The sequence below is a fragment of the Pseudocercospora fijiensis genome, assembly GCF_000340215.1.
Source record: "Pseudocercospora fijiensis CIRAD86 unplaced genomic scaffold MYCFIscaffold_2, whole genome shotgun sequence".
NCBI classification, from domain to species: domain Eukaryota; kingdom Fungi; phylum Ascomycota; class Dothideomycetes; order Mycosphaerellales; family Mycosphaerellaceae; genus Pseudocercospora; species Pseudocercospora fijiensis.
In genome coordinates, this window is record NW_006921533.1 from 3,221,264 (window position 1) to 3,242,634 (window position 21,371).

Genomic DNA, 21,371 nt, shown 5'->3' on the forward strand with positions numbered 1-21,371 from the left:
CATTCGAGGTCACACAGCGACTTGACCTGCAAATCTCTCTCGGCGGCGTCCCCAAGACTCTCTCCTTCTACGTCCGACCGGGTTTGGGGGGCTTCAATATGATCGTGGGTATGCCCGGTCTCAACGCGTTTGGTGTCACGATGGACATCTCCAAAGCCCTCTACACCGTCTCTGCTCCACCAGTAAGTCCTTCAGACGCCGCATCTTGCTGCTAAATCAACGCTGACATCTGTGATAACAGGACTATCAAGGTCGATTTACTCGCCATGTCTTGAAGCCTGATCTTCTTTCTGGCCCGTCCCAAATCGTCCATCTGAGCGCAATGGATGGACTGGATAGATTCTCACAAGAAGGAGAAACTCCGGAACAGTTTGTGCAGCGTCTTCAGTTCGCGCAGCTTGCGGAGGAAGTCGTCTAGCCTCCTTTCATTTCTGAACACACCCCTGCATCGTCGCCTTTTTTTACGGACTATCCTCAGAGCCAGACAGAATGAGTTGAGGGTCAGTACGAGGGAATCACATGACGGTCAGGGAATTCCCACCACATTTCACAACCATGCGGCGCATTTTTTTTTGGAGTTTACGAATTACGATATCACGAGATACGACGGTACTGGCTGGGCTCGACATATATATAATCCAGTGAAGACGTCTGGATAATATGATACTGGGTTATTGCGTTCACAAATGCCCGTCATTTCTCTCAACTTTCAGACGCTTCTGACTTCTCCGCTTTTCCACGCTGTTCGTTTCGTTTCGTGTTTCTGCTATGTGGACTTGTGCGATCAGAGCGCAGTTGAGGTGAGCTAGGACGGACTGCGTCGAGATCTCACACTTCACTCGAGGATCGAGTCTCGGGGAGAAAGCTGCATTCTCACTCAGCATCATGATGCCTGGTCCAGCTCCGTATAACGCTGGCGGCAATTGTCCCGAATAGCAAATTGTCGAGCCAAGCAGATTCATCATCCAAGAGATACAGCGAGGTGAGGTATGCAATTGCTTTGTGGGTCAACTCACTTCGTAACGAGCTCTATCCGAGGCACGGGACTGAAGTTTCGGCTTCACGTTGCAGCCTCGCGGCAGAAGTGGATACCGCACAGAAAGAAGTCTTGGCACAGCTTTTCGCGTGATGTGAAGTAGGGATGGCGTTATTCGGTTCGCGGCACCACTTCGAACATAAAGCGTAACTACTACGCACATCAGTATCGATGAACAAGATTTCAATAATGCGGATCTCATCCACAATGGTACCTTTGGGAGGAATCCTTGCGTTATCACATCCCGGCGTCAATTCGGCATCAACGAGATGTCTCTGTCGTATGGGTAGTACTTCTATTCCTCATGCTCCATCCAGTTCATTCAGCCTTTTGTCTGTCGACGGAAGGACCTTGGCAGTACGACACCATGACAGCCAGTGCCAGAGTAACCTCCGTCCCGGAAGTACACGCTTCAGCAAACGATGGAAAGACGTTACATTATGCTCGCCGTGGCGATGATGCAGCAGGTAGCGAGTATGAAGAGAGCGAGATCCAAGGCTTCGATGCAGAGCGTATGAGAGCGAGAATCCTGCTCAGTGTAGAAGAAGAGAAAAAGCTGCTTCGCAGAATCGATTGGGTGAGCGAAATGCAAGTTGGGAAGCGCTTCCGATTCTGACTTCGAACAGCATATGATGCCGCTGTGCTCGCTCATGTTCCTCCTGAAAAATCTCGACTCTGACAACATTAGCAATGCTCGAATCATGAACAAGGGTACTGATCAGAACATCATGAATCAGTTGGGTATGTCCTCCGACGCGTACACGTTGTTGACAGTGCTTTACTACGTGAGTCGGGCAGATTATTGCAGTCTTATTTCATCACTTACCCTACTCAAGATTCCATACATCGTCTTCGAAGCACCTTCCAACTTGTTCCTCAAGCGGATGCGACCTTCGGTCTGGCAAAGCCGGATCATGCTGACATGGGGTGTCGTGCTGTGTTGTCACGTTGCCTGTACTAACAAGTCCGGCATCTATGCTGCTCGATTTATGCTTGGTCTCGCCGAGGCAGGTATGTCGCGGCTCGCTTGTCTTGGTGAGTTTTCGAGCTATGCTGACTTCGTACTGTAGGGATGTTTCCAGGAGTCATTTTGCAGATGACCTACTGGTACCGACCGGATGAGATGAGCGTTCGACTGCTGTATTTTTATATCCTAGGAAACTTGTCCGGTGTCTTTGGCGGAGTGTTTGCGTATGCCTTTGACATCGCTTCTGGTGGCGCCGGGCTCTCAGGGTGGCAGCTATTGTTCTTGTTCGAAGGTCTCATCACAATCTTAATCGCATTCGCGATCTGGTTCTATCTACCTGACTGTGAGTGCTCTCAATTATCTGCCTTCACTGATGCTAATCAGTGACAGTCCCGGACACTGCGAAATGGCTGTCTGATAAGGAAAAAGCGTTCGTAAAAGCAAGACTGCCCTCGAATGCTCCATTTGCGGACGAGCTAAATTTTCGTTGGAGCGAGATCAAGGCATCGCTAAAGGATATCAGGCTCTGGATGTTCACACTGGTTAGTGAGAAGCACAGCCCAAAGATGTCTGACTGACAAATGTAGATCTGGGCCACGCAGACAGTGGGCACAAATGGTACTCGATTTTATCAAAGCACAGTCATAGCCGACCTGGGCTTCACGTGAGTATCTTTGTAAAAGTGAAAATGATGGAACTAATGGTTGTTAGCTCTATCGCTCAGGCACAGCTTCTCAACTTGCCGATCTCGATCTTGACGATTCTCTTGATCGCGGTCTCAGGCTACCTTGCAGACTCTGCAAGGCTACCTCGACCACTCTATCCCCTCACATTTCTCAGTGTGATACTTGCTTGCTACGGGGTTTTGTACCGTTACCCAAGCAATGGCGCAGTATATGCAGCGACCATGATAGCGAACGCGTGCTCTGCAGCCTGGTTTCCGTTGATGGTATGCGTCTGGTTCCACGTCATAGTTGAAAAAATGCTGACGACCTGGTAGTGGCCATGGCGAGTACAGACTACCGCACGAGCGACTGGATCAGCATTTTCCATAGGGTTCGTCAACAGTTACGGCCAGATTGGCGGTGCCATCGGACCTCAGATATTCCGGGTGAAATATGCGCCGAAGTATACAGTAGCATTTGCAGCAGTGATGGGTATTGTGGGTGTCTGCATTCTGACGACTTTGGCGACATGGTGGGTGACTAGACGGACCGAGAAAGAAACTCGAAGGTTGAAGTTGGCACGGATCAAAGCTCAGAAGGATGGACTGACCATTCTTGAGGATGTCGTTGACACTGACCTCCAGAAACGGCAGAAGTCTGTCCGTGCGGGTGCCGTGTGATCTCCCGGCCGCATGTTGCGAAGTGATCATTTGTTGTGAATGACGAGGCTTTCCAAGGTTGCAAGGGCTCGCTCGGAGGGAGGAATGTAGAGGCTTTGCTTGGTTCACGTGCCGGAGTATGGCTTCACCCTTTCGCCCTCTTCCCATTCCTCCAGCGCTGCAGAGGCGAGTTCCTTCATCTGTCGAATATCTTCCTCGTCTTCTATTCCACCCTTGAGTTTATCTCTCCAGATGTTCAGCATGCCTGTGACTTCAGTGTCGCCTATTGTATCGTACTGCCGAATCATACGACTGGTGTCCTTACCAGAACTCACGAACAGGCCCGGTCCACTTGTTGCGAGCAGAACCCATATAAGGTTTTGCAATATGTCCGAACCTCTATTCATTCGTTGCATCGATCTCACGGCTTGCGTGATTGCCTTATGCTTGGTCTTGATCACCAGATCCTCGCCTGGAGTCGAGATGTGGAGTTTTCTGCCGAATTTTGCAACTGCTTTCTGTAGCTCCTCGAAGTTGCGAGCCTTTTCTACATCCTGCTGTAGCTTATCGCATTCTCTTTTCTTGGTGCGATCGTTCAGCAGGCCTTGATGCTTAGCATCGTCAAATGTGTTAGGTACTACCTCGCGCTTGAGGTAGTCGACGACGAACGTCTCAAGGTTTTGTTGGAGTGTCGGGTCTTTGCTTGCAAGCACGCCTGCTGAGTACAAGTGCAATGGCCCCCAGAGCTTTGCTTCTATCAATTCTACAAACCTTTCTGATCGGTCGCCCTCGAGCTCAGACAGCCTGTCGGCCGACACACTTTCCAGAACTTCGGCATGAAGCTGGCTGCGGACCAGCGATTTAGCGAGCTCTCCTTTGTGCGCAACCGGATAGTCTGATGGTTGGAGCATCTTGATAGCATTTGAAGGTGTAGCGGAAGCCGGTTCCCTGCGCCACAGCGCTTCGGTACGATTTTCAATTGCAGCGCCAAGAGCGGCCATCTCTGCCGTCAGTACTCCATCTTCAACCAAGAGCTTCGTGCTATGAGCTGGAGCTGAGCGATTCGAGATTTTGCCCGGTTTTGAGACTTCGGTGGTAAGATCTATGATGTGAATCTGGCCGCTGCTTGTGGTTCCGTACTGCTCAATGACCGTATTCTCGACACGTGTATCACCTCGTGGGCCGCCGTGACTCCCCTCTGCAGCTTCGTGAATCATGCAGTATCCATTAGCATGAAGTTCCGATACCAGACCAGCAATTCTCTTCCCGCACAGCTGATTCATGTGCATGTCAGCCTTTCCAGAGAGTGCGTCGGGAATGTAGACGACATGGTCTCCTGCCAGTCGAACCTCTCCGGCTTTGCCTGAAGTGGCTTCGGTGGCCAAGGCTGCGATGATAGGTCCAGGCACATCACTACCAACGACTTCGCTCAGGTCGCAAATGTCACTTCCAACGTCCGCAATGGCATTGATGATGTGTATCTTGACATTTTCCGCAAACTCGTAACTGCAGAGAAAGGATGTCGCGTCTACATCGATTATTACACGAGGCCAGTCTTTTCCTGTATAGACTTCAATCATGCGATTGAGGCTCTCGATACCGATGTCTTGAGAGATTCCAAATGTATGCAAGTCCACGCATGTCTGCGATCCGAATGATTTGAGCTGGCCCGCGATACTCTCCACGAGTGGATGCGGTATTATGCTTCGTCCATCGCGAGAATAGTATAATTGGGGATGAAGCTGCTCCAATACGATGTTCTCGCTGTTCCTCTCTATTCCGAGGGCGGATGCGAGATCTCCTTTCCGGATTCTCTTATCGGAAGTTTCCACCAACTGCTTGAATCGAGCAATAACCTCATTCGAGCTTTTCAAGTTAGTGCCGGTGAAGCTTCTGACCACCACAGGACGTCCGGAGGCACTGATGCTTAGCGGAGGGAAGTTGGCGACCAGCGTTGCGATATCAGGAGACGCGAAGACTGACGAGCTGGAGGAAGGCGAGAAGGTGCCTGAGAAGTCGCCCATTTTGAGTTTTTGACGGAGAGTCGATTTTCTGCGAACGGGCAGCAACTTCGAGATTGCACCACGACAGCATGGCATGCTAAAAATCAGCACCGCAGGATGTTGAACGCCCGGTGACGTCGTGGCGTCCTCTTCACTCTCGGAGATCGGATGGCGGCACGATCCGCCGCATCCATGGCATGGCATGGCTGGCATTCCATTGGCACGCCGTGTCGTGAGTCTTGACATTCGAGGAGCCGACCACCCTCTCAGCGTCGCCCGTCCATCGCAGCCATGACCAAATTCGCGCTCTTTCGATCGAAGAAGCTCGACATATCATGCTTCATCAACAACAAGAATCTGCGTGACCACACCAAGCGCAAAGTCTTCGAACAGACCGAGCCCGAGCGACAAGCACTGCGATATCTCATTCGAAACACATCGTTGCCCCAACGGACGCGGGCGCAGGCGCAACTCCAACTAAGTCAGATGCATTGCTATACCCGAAGCACGCAGATCAAGAACCGATGTGTGATGGGCGGCAAGGGAAGAGGGATCTTCCAGGACTTCAGAATGGCAAGGGTATGTTGGAGCAACTGGATCTGCACGGAGCGAGACGCTGAAATCCATACAGTATCAATTCCGCATGAATGCGCTTGCTGGCCGAATTCCTGGCGTTAAGAAGGCGAGTTGGTAAGGTAGGGCGTGGTGGATTATATTGGGCAGTACAAGCATTGGGAGGAGTCGGGAACAGAATCGACGCCGCAGGGCAGGCTCTGATACGCTGGCACAGAAATGATGGTCTTATTGCTTGAAGCGGTGGAGAAGGGCGTGCGGAGAGGCTCGCAGACCAGGTGAGGTTGTGGGAGAAGATGCGCATCTATATCTGCAACAGCGAGGACCAGGGACCGGTCGAATGTCGCAACGAGCGACTTTACACAACGAGGCAGCCGCGTTCAGCAGTGCGTCGCGGAACTCAAATCTAGGGAGGGAAGGCACGAGGTGTAGGCATCCCCACACAAGCGCCTCCAAGATTTATTGCATCCTCTCCCATTCCTGCCCTTTCTCTGCACTCTCCATCTGCGAAGACCACATACATGGCGGTCAGTCATTTTCACCGCTGGTCTCACAACACGGCTCCTTTCAGGACATGTCTAGAACACCTAGGTCCTTCAAAAGTTCGAGTGATCGAACAGAAATCTGAAACACTGTCTCAAGGCAAATATTAGTGATAACGTCGTTGTGTTATAAGAATTGCTCGCTCTCTCCGGGCATTGAGGGAAGCACCAGACCTTCCCTTTGAACTGACCCTCAACATGAGCATCTTCGGCAGATGGAGTGAGGTGACCAAGATGCCCCTTCTTGGCCAGTTTGGAATCCAAGACCCGCCAAAAGGGACCAAGCGAAAGGCCCCGACTGAGGAGCAACATTCATCCAGAAGCAAATCGAACACGAGACCCTCGGATAGGCAGGGCAGAATAGATCATAATAGCGACAAACGGCATGTGATTAAAACTGGACTTGAACAAGTAGCAAGACCGGACTTCGCGTGCATATGCACAGTCAATGTCGGCACCGGTGTCGACGCAGCCACAATCACCGTCCATCAACATGCCGTGCGCAAATTTTCCACCTTCTTCAACAGCATGCTCTCTGGACGTTGGGGCAAGGCCGGCAGTAGACCCATTGACCTCAGTCAATTTCGTCGTCCGCACGTTGAAGCCTGGCTCGAGTCGTGCTACAGTGGCAACTTACTGGGTCCGCCAGGCCAAGCAACTGCTGCGGATGTCCATTTATGGTACGTGGAGCTGTATCTAATGGGCACCTATCTTGGCGATTTCGACTTCTGCGATCTTGTAGCTGATGTGCTGATTGATCTGTCCTCCCGCGACGACACGCCAACACCAGAACTTTGCCATTATGTCTGGAACCAGACGGCTCCGGAGTCGAAGTTACGAACTTTGGTCCTTGATTGGCTTGTATGGTGTGCTGACTCTCAGTACCTGGAATCTGGAACTCAAAACTATCCTATCGAGATGAGGGACGCTGCGCTGGCTGAGACTATGAGGTGCAGAGGCATGTCCAGAAGGAGAGAAAGGGTGGGACGAGAGTTCTTGGTGACTCGCCGCTGGAAGTACTACAACAAAGAGCGCCAGGACGAGATGGATGTGGTGGATTGAGCAGTGAGCCAATCTCAGTCGCCAGGGACACACTTTGCTACAAGTGCTGTGAGGAATTTTGCTATCAGGCACTTCACGTACGAAGCTGCCTGCAAGCTTGGATGGACGATCAATGCCTACCCGTGAAGTCCTTGATTACGCATTGTATCGGAAGCACCAATCTGCTGAGAGGAGTCAGAGGACCTCATACTGCTTCCGTGGTCATTACGTTAAAGGTTGACTTCTAAAAAGTCTCAATTCGTCCATAGAACCTATTACGCGGTCATATCAAGGCTGCCAATGGCCATTCTCTCACGCCTCGACGTGGGTATGAAACAGGGCGAAGCTCTCGAATAGACTTCGGGGAACCACGGAGCATGCTTCTGTGCGGTGAGACCTTGAACGTAAGCAGTACTTATCATCAATCATTATTTCGGATGTCGGAAGTGCTTCGTCTCCTACCTTCTCTCCCACATCCCTTGTAAACAGCTCTCATATCCGAGCCCGACTCGCATGTGGGCCAAGAGCCGGGCTTTCCGAAGCAAGCACCCCATTGGACATGTCAAAGCTCAATTGAGCTGGAGAATACATATAAATGCGTCGACTGTGTCTCAATCAGTGAAGCAGATCCACCGACAAGAAAAAACTTGAAGTATTTACCTCATCGAACCTCTCCAGCCATGCCTGTCGTCACCACTGTCATGTATCCCAACGAGGATGATGCGACTTTCGACTTGAAATATTATACCGAAACCCACATGGCTCTGGTTGACAAGCACTGGAAAGAGCTGGGCCTCATCGGCTGGAGTATCTCCAAGTTTGAGAGGTGTGTACACGTGCAATGCTTCTTGTCCTACCATACACTCCTGCGTTGTCATCAAGCTGATATATCTTTCTTGCAGCGGCCACCCTTCTGGCACCAAGCCGCTCTACTCAGTCGCCTGTACACTCGTGTGGCAGAGCAGGGAACATGCCGAAAAGGCAATGGCGCATGAGTCGACGCAGCAGGTCTTTGGCGACGTGCCTAACTTCAGCAACAAGGAGCCCATACTCTTGGCCGGAGATGTAGTGAAGACTTCTGGTCTTCCCGAGTTGTGAGCTTGCAAACTTGGGAGCGTGGGAACGCCCTCCACATGGAAGAGACTGTGATGGCCTTGCGGAATGGTGTTAGTCCGTTGTAGATGTACATAGCAACACAATTGAGGAGCAATGGCTCTGGTCAAGAGTTCCGGCGCCGGTGAAGTCTAGGGTATCCATGCTTCGTTGCTCTTGGCAAGCCCGTCCCCCTCTGCCTCAACCGCTCCGTCACACTACGGTACTACTGTCCCAATCTCTTGCACCTTTCAACCGCGTTATACATTGTTCCGGCGACGGAGAGCGTCCTACCTCGTGGACCATGTTCTCATCACGGCAAGGTCGAGCTGAGTGAGCATTTTGCAAGGCTGGGCAAATTGAAAGAGCATGTGATAGCTGCGAGGCAGACAATCAGCAAAAGAAGCGGCGGAGTAATAAATATTCTTGTGACATGGCCGTGAATGAAGCAAGGACATCGGCTGTCAGATGGATCTCCACTTCACCTAGCGTGAGCCATGCACGGATCAATGACGATTCCAGCCTCAAGTCTCCACCACAGATCTCTCGAGTCCATCCGATCTTAAGCTCCATCGGCAATCTCGAGGTAACACTAATTGAACCTCTTGCTGGACATTGGCGGGGAAGCAGAATCCGATGATGATGAAGGCGGGCGTCACGTAGGCGTGGCAGCGCGTCAGGCTCGATGTAGGCACGCGAGGTGAGGACCTGCTTTGTTTCTTTCTTCATGTTCGCTCTTTGTCGCTTCGAACGACTCTCCCGTGAGCACGGAATCGCGTTCACTGTACGATCTGCGGCACAGGCAAGGAACTCGATTGTCACGACACGCGCCTTCTCCTGCTACTCATCTCCAATGCCTCCCAAGAAGCACGCTCGCTCGGCTTCCGGCGACGAGTACCTCAAGCATCCAACAACGAAACGAGCCAAAGAAATCGACACTGATCCGCCTTACGAGAAGCTCGTAGAACTCCTCGAATCCACTTCATCCAAAAGCAAGCCGAACAATGTCCTTCACTGGTTCCGCAGCAAAGACTTGCGCATGCAGGACAACAAGGCGTTGCATGCTGCCTCGAAGAAGGCTAACGAGGGCACGGGTAGTCTCGTGGCCCTGTACCTACACTCCCCTGGCGACCTCGAATGTCATGGCACGTCTCCTGCCAGATCAGATCTGATTCTACAAAGCTTGCAGCTGCTGAAGGATGATCTCACGCGGAAGAACATTCCTTTGGGAATAGTGACAGCTGAAGAGAGAGGACAGAAGACAGACCTCATCGAGGACTTTGTAACGGAACATGGCATTAGCCACGTTTATGCCAACTTCGAATACGAAGTGGACGAGCTGCGCAGAGACATCAAAGTCGCCAAACATCTTCAACACCAAAGCGTTGGCTTCGAGCTATTTCACGACCAAACCATTATGGTGCCTGGCGAGCTGACTGGCAGTGGCGGAGGACCGATGAAAGTCTTTACGCCATACCACAAAGCATGGCTGTCAGAGACCAAGTCGGATCCTTCTCTTCTCGACCTCGTGGGCGAGCCGGAAGCGAACGACAAGAAAACTATCGCAGAGTGGAAGGAGATTGCAGACATGAAAGTGCCAGAATTGCCCGAGAACAAGCAGTTCGCGAGTAAACAAGAACAGCAACGGATCCGAAAGCTCTGGCCTGCGGGCCACGAAGCAGGCATGGAGAGGCTCAGAAAATTCTTGCAAAAGAAGGTCAAAAGCTACGCAGCACATCGATCGGAACCAGCTGGCGATCCTTCAAGTAGGCTTTCCGCGTACATCTCGGCGGGCATTATTTCGATACGTGAGATTCTGGACGAAGTGAAGAAAGCCAATGATGGCGCACACTTCGACGAGGGAGATGGAGGCATTGACTCCTGGGTTCGCGAACTCGTCTTCCGTGAATTCTATCGCCAGATGACCGTGATTAAGCCACATACAAACATGAACCTCCCAAACAATCTAAAATTCGACTTCGTGCAATGGGAAGATGACGGAGAAGGTTGGCAAAAGTGGTGCGAGGGAAAGACGGGAATGCCATTCATCGATGCAGGCATGCGACAACTCAATACCGAAGCATACATGCACAATCGCCTTCGCATGAATACAGCGTCCTACCTTCGAGCGAACATGCTAATCGATTACCGAAAAGGCGAACGCTACTTCGCCGAGCACCTAATCGATTGGGATCTGAGCAATAACACCCAAGGTTGGGAGCCAAGCTACACCATCTTCAACCCCGTCATCCAAGCCGAGAAATGCGACAAAGAAGGTGACTATATCAGGAAATGGGTCCCTGAGCTGAAGGATTTGAAGGGGAAAGAGGTGTTCGACCCATATAATCGACTGAGTAAGGAGGAGTTCGAGAAGCTTGGATACCCGGCTCCACATGTGGACTTTCGAGAAAGCCAGCAAAGGGCGAAGGAAAGATATAAGCAGGGCTTGGCTGATGCTGATCCGTAGTAGAATAAGAAAGTCAAATGATGGTCGCTACAAAAGCTTGGCACAACAAGCTCCATCTGCCTTCGTTCTTGCCCAATAATTACTCGGCCGCTAATAAAGTCTTCCAAATCTACAGACTGGTGGAGAAAATGCTACTTCAAATCATTCTCATCGATCATCCCAAGAATCCGACCAAAAGTCTGACCAGCAAGCATCCTCATAGAATATCGATCTCTCAACCGCGCCGCCCTAATGGACCGACTACTCTAGGTGATGATAGAGGGCGGGAAATCGTGGTAGCGTTGGATTGCGGGCGAGCGGAATTGGGCTGTCCTGAGGGATGTCCGGTACTAGATGTTGGTGGTAAGTTCATGAGCTTATTGATGAGAGAGTTCATGGTAATCATCATCAAAGCTACGAGTGACTCTACTTCCACGTGACTCTTTTTATAATCGCCTGCCTCATATGTCTTCGGAATCAAGATGCGATATAGCCAGCACACACGATGATGGCAGCGGAAACGATAGCTTCCAGCGCAACGCAACGCACACAGTCCTAAAAACTTACGAACTCATCGAATTAATTCTCCTCCATCTAAACACAGGCCGACACCTCATCGATATCCTTCGAAATTGCAAACTGGTCAACAAAGCATTCTCCGACGTAATCACAACTTCGATCTCTATCCAAAGACTTTTCAGCCAAGAAATTCCATCTTTTGCACAAGCATCTTCTAATAAACAGCGGATGAAAGTCCCAGACATTCCGAACTCGCAGAGCCTAGAAGTTTACATCCGTGGATTTGCATGCCGACTTCCGACGTACTTCAAAAAGAAACCTCAAGTGCAAGTGCTCTTTGACGGGAAGGGGGGAGAGTATGAAGTGACGCTTTTCTGGAGAGTTTCCGCCCGGGCGCTGAACCACGCTTCGAGAGACGAAGTCGCGTCTTGGAAGAAGTTCTTGTTCGGAACGGCGAAGACGACCAGGGTTTCAATCAGGGTGTGGAATCGTGGGAACTGGAGGAACAATCCCCGGCTTGAGATCAATGAATTTGAGGAATTCAATCGACCCATCATGCTTGGCGATCTGGTGGATGTAGGAAGGAGGATGGTGAAGGAAACGAGAGGGTCTTGGGTGGCTTGGGCGGTGGATTTTGAGCAAGTCGTAGATGTTAAAGGACAGGCGATGTAGACAAGAAAGTATTGTATGCGGGCTTGGTGGTTCCACGAGCCTTCCAAGGCAAAGTCGGTATGAATTCCAAGCTTGGCGGCGGAATGCTGCAGCAGGGCAAGGCTGTACTTGTGCTTGATAGTAACCAAGCCGAAGCAGGTTTGTTCACCATGGCCATATAGTATCCTTTGTCGTTGTGTCTGCGCTGTTCAGTAGCATAAAACATGATGGCCGACTCTCCAGACACTCAGCACGAGTCCGAAGCGACTCACGACGAATGCTTCAAGTCCCAAACGAGCCAGGATGGGAGGAGCAGTGGTGCTCGCTCCCCGCAAGACAGCAGTGCTGGCCGCGTCCAATTCCGAATGCCAGACTACTCGCCTCACCAAAGCGATGCTATCGCGCACGCAACGTCCTGGAACACCATCCCGGATTCATCATGGCTGCATTACGGCACGATGGAAAGCGGTCCATCGGACGCTTCAGGCACAGAGGCGGCTTCTCGGAACGCGCATAGATTCTCCATTCATCGACTCGCATCACTGCCCAGATTCAGCATCACGCAATTCCCACGCTTCTCCGTCTTCCATCAGCGGGACTATAGAAGATTGGACATTTTGCTGGCGGTGGTGGGCTTTGTGCTGGTGGGGTCGTTGTTCTCGGCACTTCTTGTGAGAATCGCTTCGACCAACCGTGGCCGATGTGGTGGAGCAGAGATCGCGTGAGATGGATGTTATTATGTTGTCGTCAGTAGTTCTCACGTGGGGTTCATGGCGTGGATCGCGTGCACAGTTGTTGCTTGTCGGGTGGACATGGGCTTCCTTGACATCAACTGGGATGGCTGGCTTGGCAATTTCGATTTCTGACAGGCTGATGGCAGGATGTGATGCTTTCGAGAAGGAAGGAAGAGTATCGTACAGTAGATGATGCGTGTGATATGGACGTGCAGTAGTGGCATTGCATTGCATGCAGCGCTATCTCCCCCCGAGGGCCCCGACACTGTTCCTGTTCCTGGTCCTGTTTCGCCTCGCCTCGCCTCGCCTCGCCTCGACTTCTCCTCACCTCCCCGGACGGGGTGGAGGGCAGGGCGTGCGGAAGCCAACCTTCTGCTGGTAATCCAACCGTTGACAGTGCTTCCTTGGCGAACCTTTAACCAGAACTACCTCCACACCCTCCACCACACCGCGCTCCTTGCCCGCCCAGAGAGTCGGTAGACACTCTCGTGCTTTGCTTTCACGTCAAATCCCGCACGATAACGGCCGCGACGCGCCACGCGAACGACATTGATCGATACAGCTGGGCAGCGCATGGACGAGGGCGACAGTATGAAATCCGGCATCAGCCGTTAAGGATACGCTCACACCTCGTCACCCACCGCAGCAGGCCACACTGTTAGCACGCGAATTTCGAGCTGCAGCCACCGCACACCACGGCGACGGCGTCGCATACACCGCCCGTGCTGGCTGCGTGCCACCGAGCCGCCCATTCTCCCAACTACATACACTCGCTTGATTCTACGGCCCGCCGAGCATGGGCTTGCTGCGACCGGCCACGCCTCTGAGCGTGATCTTCTTGGTCGCATTCGTGCTTATGCTCCTGAGCACCTTGTCGACTCCCGTAATCGAAGGCATACCGCTCGGCAGTTATCAGGACTACAACTTCGGAGTATTGGGATACTGTAAAGGCAGTACATGTGTCGGCCCGCGCATAGGATACAGCACAGGTGCGATTCATTCTCCTACCCATTGTTACACCCATATTCTTACTCGCCGCCAGCAGATGGTCTGTTCTCAGGCCCAGACCAGGCCGATGACTTCTCGCTACCCTCCTCCGCACGACATAGCCTGTCCTCCATCCTTATCGTTCATCCCATAGCCGCACTGCTATGCTTAATATGCTTCGCCCTCGCTGTCGCAGCACACTTCCATGGCCCGAGCCATTCGCCCCGATACCTCCTCGCCCTATTGATCCTCACCTTTCCCACCCTTCTCATCACCCTGCTGGCCTTCCTCGTCGACATCCTTTTGTTCGTGCCGCACATGCAATGGGGTGGCTGGATCGTGCTTGGCGCTACCATTCTCATCATTGGCAGCAGCATAGTCACCTGTGCCATGCGGAGAACACTTGTCAGCCGGAAAGCACGCAAGAAACGCATAGCTGAAAACGCAGATATGAATGGACAGAACTACTACGACAACTTGGCACAACAGCGCATGAATGATGATATGGACAAGGCCGATTCGCTTCCAAAAGCCGAATCGCCTCCTCCAATGACCGGGAGCATTGCAACCGAAAAGGGTGGTAATTTTGCAACTTTTGAGATGAAAAGGCACGACACACATGACAGTGACAGCACACCGCTGAACCCTGGCGCCCCCAGCATTCGAAGCGCGAGCTCAAACGGCGGAAGACGACCTTACGATAATGAGCCCATGCCACCAATGCCACACCGCCCGAGCCAGGAAAGTAATGACATGTACAGACGACCGAGTCGCGATCAATATGGCAACCCAATTCCTCCCGGAGCAGACATCGGAGCCGCGGGCATGGCGGCTGCAGGTCTCAGACACCAAGGTTCTCAGGGATCATTGCGTCAACGATCTAATGGCTCAAATGCATATGGACCGAACGCTTTCCCTCCAAATGGTTATGCGCGTGGACGAGGTGGATATGGCCCGCCTCCACGAGGCTACGGTCCGCCACGCGGTGCCTACCCTCCTCCAAGAGGCGGCGGCTTTGGACCCAGAGGCGGCAGAGTAGGCTACGGTCCACCACCTCCAGGATTTAATGGCCGTGGTCGAGGACGAGGCTATGGTCCACCGCCAGGAATGATGCGAGGTGGAATGCCAATGCACCCTGCTCAACGTCCGATGCCTCCTCCTGGATACGACATTGATCCTTACTACAGTTCTGAGCGCGCAGGCTCGCCATACGTTGAAGTGCCACAAGCACCTCGGATGGATGATCAATTCGTAGCAGGGCCAGCAATGCCTATTGGACAGGCAATTGAGATGGACGAGCGTAGTGGCACCCGAAGCCCAGCACGAGCCTATGGTGAGAATGAGTATGGTTTGAGAGACAGTGACGGTGATGTCGCAGGCATGATCAATCTGCAGCTCGGTGAGCAAGGTCAAGCACATCAGCCGCCAAGCCCGTTGAGGGAGAGCAATGGCGTAGAGAATGGCCAGGCCTTGGTCTCGCCATCAAGCACGTACTCTGACCAGTAAGTTCCTTACAGTTTGTGTGGCTGCACAAGCAGTATTAATGATATCTCAGATCCTACCATCCAGCCCGGCAACAATGGCAGCAGCCTTCACCTTTAGCGCAATCAGTAGGACAAACAGTCCCCGGCATGTCGCGTGGAACGATGGAGAGCACTGGCACTTCGTCTCCCGACCCTCACTCATCTGCCGCAGCGCCTTCGAGCCGAGCTCTCCCTTTATCACCCGTGACTGCTTCGCCGACGATCGGATCTCACCACGACTCTCAGTCTCCGCGACGCCATCGAGCTGGCAGCGAGACATACTATGAAGACGTCGACCCTCGCTTCGTACAAGATCCAGAACCTTACTCACAGCACCCCACTAATCGCGAATCTGGCATCCCCGGCGCTCTGACACCTGGTCCTTCGCAGCCGCAGAACTACCACAGTGGACCATATCGTATGCCATCCCCAACCCAACTCCCCACACCCACATCAAATTCAAGATCCACTCCCGTGGCGAGCAATCACGACCATCTGAGTCCTGCTCAGACTGTTGTCTTGAACGGCATCGATGAAGGGCGGAGACCCACGACTAACAACTCCAATAGCGACTCATCTCTAGACCAGAAACGACATTCCGACAACTCAGCATCGCCACAAAGAGCCCTTTCCCAAGCCGGCTCGGACGTTGCATCAGCCCAATATCCTAGCGGCTTTCTCGAGCCCATTCCCGATGGAGCCAGGAGTCCAGGCGAGGCTTCAGAGTCCTCTCACTTCACATCTGTCAGCCAAAGAGGCATCAACCCCAATTGGCGACCAGGACCAGGAGGACAAGGAGGCGGTCACTTCATCGGACCAGCAGCATATCGAGGCCCTGGCAACAGTGGTGTCAGCTCAGCGAGTGCGGCTATGAGGAGGAAAGAAGATGTCATTCTCTCAGCAAATCCCGACTTCTCCCTACCCGGTGTGGGCATCTCCAGTCGTGGTCGAGGACGTGGTCGAGGGCGAGGCATGATAGCGGCCCCAAGTGGCACAGGCCTCACGCCTTCTGGAAGATATCCGACGCCAGATATCGGCAACCTTTAGTGCGGTGCCAAACCAAGAGCCGTTTGGACATCTTGAAGACTTTTGAGCGTGGCGCAATGACTTTTATCACTTCATTCTTGACTGATTGATTGAAGCACTTTGGCGCATGACATGAAAATGTGCATAGATGATGACTTGGGCGAAAAAGCGTCATAATAGAGGCTTGAATCACGACATTAATGAAGTCAGAATTTTTTTTTTGAACTATAAACGTGACGTGGGGTTTTCGACTGAACAATCTCTTATTAGGTTTCTTTGACAGTATTCTGGCCATGCTAGGTTTTCTGAATGCTAGTGTCCGCTTCTCTTCTGCTGTCGCATGACAGCATCGCGCTTTGAGTCAAAGTCCTCAGCCCTTCGGCCAAAGTGCTTCTGGAACCTTGCACTGCGATGTCTCGCTACCTCATCACCTCGAGAATCCGCCACTCCGCGGACTGGTGAAGTGAAAGCCAGCTTCTTTTCAGAGTCTATACTTGAATAGTCTGAGACCATTCGTAGTATCGTGTTGGGGTGATGGCATTCCCCAACAGCATCCGCTTCGAACGCAATGAACTCCGTCTTCGAAGTTATATCCTCCTAGAACCTCGAGCTACCATAACCTAGGCGTCCGAGAGAGCCACCACCCATTGCCATACCCACACTGCCGAAGCTGCCTGTGGTACCCTTGACAGCACCCGGGCTGCCCACAGCAGCGGAGCTCTGTTGGCTGTAACCTGGAGAGAAGCCTCCAAATCTCAGCTCGCCCGGCATGTTACGATACCTAGGGTCACGACCAACGCGAGCAGGAGGCTGGCCCCAAACGCTGTCGAAAAAGGATTCGTTGCCCTTGGGACTGCGGTCAATGCACCACTCCGGCGGTTGGGACCAACGACACCAGTAGTCACGGCGATTCGGACCTTGTGTATACGACGCAAGATTCTCGTATACAGGAATGAGTAGGCGAGTGATATCAACCTTGTCTGCTTCGGGAATAGCATCGGACTTCTGAGTTGCTGAATTGCCGCGATTCATCATTGGAGCTCCGATGGGACGTGGCTGCGTAACAGGTGTGCCAAAGGAAGTCTTCTGCGGCGTGGACAAAGTTGCAGGTGGGTTTGGCTTAGGCGGAGCCGTGCTTATAATATGACGATAAAAGTCCTCTGCGATCCTCGTTAGCTTTGAACCAAAAGGTCTTCTTGAGAAGGCGTACCTTGACGCGCGAACTTTTGGCCAGATGTCCACCAATCATTCAGTTCAACATCGTGGGGCTTATGCGTGGGCTTTCCAGATCCAATTGGCTCTGTGTTGTAAGTCGTTGGAGTCTGCTTTTCATAGCCCACATCAGGAACGCTGCCATTCGTGAGAACGCTGGTCTTCCGCTCGGTCTGCTCTGGTCGGAGCTGTGAGTCTTGCCAGCCAGCGCACATCTCCTCAAACTCAGCACCGAACATGCCGCGTCGGGTGGCAGTAGGCGCCTTGATATCACCTGCATGACTGATTGCAACAGGGAATGAGCTATTCGTAATTGGTTGTGGCCTTGAATACTGTGTCGACATCGACAACGGTGGTGACGTGTGCTCCTCATCGTATTCGCTTGGCTCGGTCTGTTGGTAGGGATCATTCATGACTGTCCGGGAGAGAGTCGCGAGATTAATGTTGCTCATGCTGCGCTTGGATGCTCTGTCGCCGAGCTGGTGAAGCTGATCCAGCATCGCAGATCGAACCTCGGGCAGCATGGTGTTCTCTCGTCGAGAATGTGATGTCGGGGTGGCAGGGTCACGATGCGGGCCCGCAGAGATCGTGTTAAAAGTTCCGAGGGGCTCGTAAGGCTTCGCTGTTGCTTTGATGGCAGAGGACGCCTGCGATACCTACAGAAAAGCATTAGCACGTTTTCTGGTCATTGATTGCAGGCGAGGCTGTTGAGGCGACAAGTTGTCTCCAACGAGCAGCCACCAAGATCCCTACTCACATTGAAAGGGTCCTCGTTTTTAGCGAAAGGATTGAGGAACACCGGCTGTTGAGGCTCTGGTAAAGCCTGCTTGATGTCGTTTTGACCGAACGGCTTACCCATAGCGAGCGCCTCTCGCTGCTTTGCGAGTATCCTAAAGTACGCGAGCGTGTTTTGCTGAAGCTTTTGGTATGCTGTCTCGCCCTTCAACCTATCACCTGCCAGCTGACCCTCAACTTTCTTGCGGATGTTGGAGAAGTGGCCTATCGGACACCACTCATAGTCCTTGGCTGACCAGATCCGTGCAGAGACATCGCCATTTGGATGCTGCACAAAGTGAACCTCACCGTCAGCCATCCCAGCGTTGGTAGTAAGATAGTCTAATCCTGGAAGTTGTTTCTTGAACACCTTGAGGATCTCATTCTGATCATACTCTGCCTCGACAGTCTTCGGCTTGTCCTGAACTGGCGGCTCGCCGTTTGCGCTCTGCTCTGTCATTGCCTGTCGCGTGCGCCGGCGACCTGTATACATTTGAAAGCCTGCATTGTCGTACATGGTTGCCGAGTCATTGCGGTCCATCTCGACACCTCCTGTGGCAGCGGTCTGCTGCGACAAGCTGGACATTGAGCGTGACAATGAAGTGTCTCGCGACTGTGCAGGGTATCTATTGACACGGACTTCGTCGACATTGGGCATCGGCGGCGGCGGCGGCATCAGATCGCTCAAGTCGAGTGGCTTCCATGCTTGCTTGCGGGACGGACGCGGCTTCTCGACAGGCTTGATCATGGGATCAGCTTGCTGAATGCGCTCTTGCTGGCGACGCAGCTTAGCCTCCGCGCGAGCAGCGGCAGACTCGTGGTTCTCGACATCAGACATGGTGTGACTGGCAGCTGTATTGACGGAAGTGTTGTTTGGACTGTCGCTGTCGCTATGCGCGTTGTTTAGTTTTGCCGCCTTGGCCTCTGCAATGTGTTTATCAAGAGAAGGAGTTCCCAACGGGAGACGACCGACTGGCGCCTGTGCTGAGCGACGTGTTCTAGGTCGATGATGTGCTGGCATGTGGTAGGGAGGTGGGAAAACGAGGTGTAGCTGAAGTTGCAAGTGAGTTTGCGCTGAGGAGCAGTGTTGTAAGTGAAGCAGTCGCACGTCGCCTGTCCCGTTCGGGTAGGCGCCGTTTGTCCACATGCATGTTTCAAATCGGGAAAGAGCCTTAAATGTCTTGCCTCGCAACGCAACGATAGCCTCTTTCAACCCAAACACTTCTCTTTCTTCGCATCACGTCCAATTGTCCCGCTACGACAACCTACAATGCTGCATCACCCTCAAGTCATTCATTCAGCTCGAGCGGCGCTTCAGAGATGACGGCACAAAAAAAGGCAGACGTGCTTCACGCAAAGACCGCCAATGCCTAGAATCTACTGCTTACATCTGTCGCCCGCAGTTCAAGACGACTCAGATTAAAAGCGCCAAAGACATGGTCGCTTCTTCAATGATTGTTCTGCGTTGACCGCAAAGTCTTGTGCGGCTAAGGAATGATGCAGCCATCGTGTCGCTCTCCCAATTTTCGGGTCTTCTGCGCTGCACGTACAGCGCTATCGTCCCTAATTCTGTGGTAGCGCTTCCGTATGGCTTCTACAGTGCGGTTTGGCATCTGCAAACGGAGCGCTTCCCAATCTCTGCCATTCTGCATCAGGAGCCGCCATAATTGTTCGTCTTGCTCAGGCGTCCACCTTCGCAGGTCTTTCTGCGGACCCGCCCGCTTCTGCCTTTGATGAAGACCATGGACACTAGCTTGAGGAAGTTGCAGAAGTTTGCAAGTCTGTTCGGAATTGGCGTTTGGAAGAACATCGGAAGGGGTTGTCCGCTTGCCAGCTAGGTGTCGCTTTCTGCGATAAAATATGCCCTCAACGCGTCTTACGGAGGATCCCTCGAGAACAGCGATCTCCCCGAAGCTGTTGCCCGCTGTTCTCAGCTCGATTACGCGACGCGCAAGTTCCGCTGTGACTGGTTCATGTGTGCTCCAAGGGAGTGGAACATTGTGCTGTAGCTGAAGTGTTCTCCAACGACTAGCGACGACTTTGTGAGCCTTCGGGCTTTCGATTCGCAGTTCTCGGGCTATTTGAACGGTTGTAGCACCCTCAGCCTTTCGTTGGATGATCAGAGAATCATCATCTTCTGAAATTCGAGCAGAGGCTTGCTTAGGCGTTGCCCTTCTGTAGTGACGGAGATCTCTCCGAGCGACTATGGAGTGGAATCGGTTCGCAACAACCCAATAAGAACGTCCAAGCTCCTTAGCAATGTCCTTGAAGCTATGTCCCGACCTGCGCCGCTCGAAGAGAACCTGATCTTCACTTTCACTGAAGAGCCCCTTAGCCGGAGCCGGGCCCTTTGATTCTGCCAACCTCGCGAATCGGGTCCGAATGCTCGGTCTGGCTCGTTGAAGGAGATTTGCAATGGTATCAAATGTCATACCCTCATCTCTATACTTCAGAATCATCTCATCCTCTTCTTTTGTAAACCGCACAGGCATAGCCCTCAGAGTTCCACCTTTACGATTTTGATTGCGCACTTAGTGATGTGACTGTGCCGTACTCAGACATCGTGTGGCTGGCGTCTCTCCGAGCGAACGACACATGTGGTGTGTCCAGATAGCGTAGCTCCGCGAGAGGATGGTGCGCATTTCATGCATCTTTGATGCTGCCCAGTCAGTGGTAAGGACGGTTGGTCCTTGGAGAGGGGCGATGTGAAAATCTGTGAGAATGTGAATGATGGCACCATCATTCTCCAGGGACGCTACGCCAGCGTTGCTCTGAGGGAAATCTCCATAACATGAGGAGTTGCAAAGAATGTGGTTGCTCGGGTACTGAGCTCGCTCGCGACGTGAAAGCTGGCGAAGCGTATTATTAGTCACCAGGTTGTTTCCCAAACAGGAAGCATGCGACTTCATCTCGATCATCCA

General features: G+C 52.5%; 8 protein-coding genes across 8 annotated transcripts; 6 read left to right on the forward strand and 2 right to left on the reverse strand.

Annotated features, from left to right (window-relative positions):
• Positions 1-1,403: 1,403 nt before the first annotated feature.
• Positions 1,404-3,348, forward strand: MYCFIDRAFT_39363 (uncharacterized protein; the record flags this gene model as incomplete). The annotated part of the gene is made up of 8 exons (XM_007924200.1): positions 1,404-1,613; positions 1,663-1,821; positions 1,918-2,047; positions 2,107-2,346; positions 2,394-2,545; positions 2,591-2,667; positions 2,715-2,952; positions 3,004-3,348. 8 exons carry the CDS (start codon positions 1,404-1,406, stop codon positions 3,346-3,348), a joined length of 1,551 nt encoding a protein of 516 aa, XP_007922391.1.
• Positions 3,349-3,452: 104 nt separating this feature from the next.
• On the reverse strand, positions 3,453-4,907 carry MYCFIDRAFT_194154 (uncharacterized protein; the record flags this gene model as incomplete). Its single annotated transcript, XM_007925217.1, has 1 exon — positions 3,453-4,907. One exon carries the CDS (start codon positions 4,905-4,907, stop codon positions 3,453-3,455), a length of 1,455 nt encoding a protein of 484 aa, XP_007923408.1.
• A 694-nt stretch (positions 4,908-5,601) lies between these two features.
• Positions 5,602-6,608, forward strand: MYCFIDRAFT_210375 (uncharacterized protein). Its single transcript, XM_007925218.1, has 2 exons — positions 5,602-5,909; positions 5,962-6,608. Exons 1-2 carry the CDS (start codon positions 5,622-5,624, stop codon positions 6,022-6,024), a joined length of 351 nt encoding a protein of 116 aa, XP_007923409.1. The 5' UTR covers positions 5,602-5,621; the 3' UTR covers positions 6,025-6,608.
• A 1,558-nt stretch (positions 6,609-8,166) lies between these two features.
• On the forward strand, positions 8,167-8,584 carry MYCFIDRAFT_132791 (uncharacterized protein; the record flags this gene model as incomplete). The annotated part of the gene is made up of 2 exons (XM_007925219.1): positions 8,167-8,303; positions 8,389-8,584. 2 exons carry the CDS (start codon positions 8,167-8,169, stop codon positions 8,582-8,584), a joined length of 333 nt encoding a protein of 110 aa, XP_007923410.1.
• An 847-nt stretch (positions 8,585-9,431) lies between these two features.
• Positions 9,432-11,045, forward strand: MYCFIDRAFT_39565 (uncharacterized protein; the record flags this gene model as incomplete). Its single annotated transcript, XM_007924210.1, has 1 exon — positions 9,432-11,045. The coding sequence occupies one exon, from the start codon at positions 9,432-9,434 to the stop codon at positions 11,043-11,045; it is 1,614 nt and encodes a 537-aa protein (XP_007922401.1).
• Positions 11,046-12,418: 1,373 nt separating this feature from the next.
• MYCFIDRAFT_194158 (uncharacterized protein) lies at positions 12,419-12,919 on the forward strand (the record flags this gene model as incomplete). Its single annotated transcript, XM_007925220.1, has 1 exon — positions 12,419-12,919. The coding sequence occupies one exon, from the start codon at positions 12,419-12,421 to the stop codon at positions 12,917-12,919; it is 501 nt and encodes a 166-aa protein (XP_007923411.1).
• Positions 12,920-13,371: 452 nt separating this feature from the next.
• On the forward strand, positions 13,372-16,686 carry MYCFIDRAFT_214074 (uncharacterized protein). Its single transcript, XM_007925221.1, has 4 exons — positions 13,372-13,917; positions 13,971-15,417; positions 15,471-15,856; positions 16,008-16,686. Exons 1-4 carry the CDS (start codon positions 13,725-13,727, stop codon positions 16,019-16,021), a joined length of 2,040 nt encoding a protein of 679 aa, XP_007923412.1. The 5' UTR covers positions 13,372-13,724; the 3' UTR covers positions 16,022-16,686.
• Positions 16,008-21,359, reverse strand: MYCFIDRAFT_206679 (uncharacterized protein; the record flags this gene model as incomplete). The annotated part of the gene is made up of 15 exons (XM_007925222.1): positions 16,008-16,647; positions 16,698-16,715; positions 16,746-16,769; positions 16,810-16,864; positions 16,896-17,021; positions 17,079-17,622; positions 17,649-18,298; positions 18,353-18,425; positions 18,476-19,676; positions 19,720-19,733; positions 19,776-19,797; positions 19,839-19,863; positions 19,887-19,964; positions 19,997-20,980; positions 21,011-21,359. The coding sequence occupies 15 exons, from the start codon at positions 21,357-21,359 to the stop codon at positions 16,557-16,559; spliced, it is 4,254 nt and encodes a 1,417-aa protein (XP_007923413.1). The 3' UTR covers positions 16,008-16,556.
• Between the last annotated feature and the right edge of the window lie 12 nt (positions 21,360-21,371).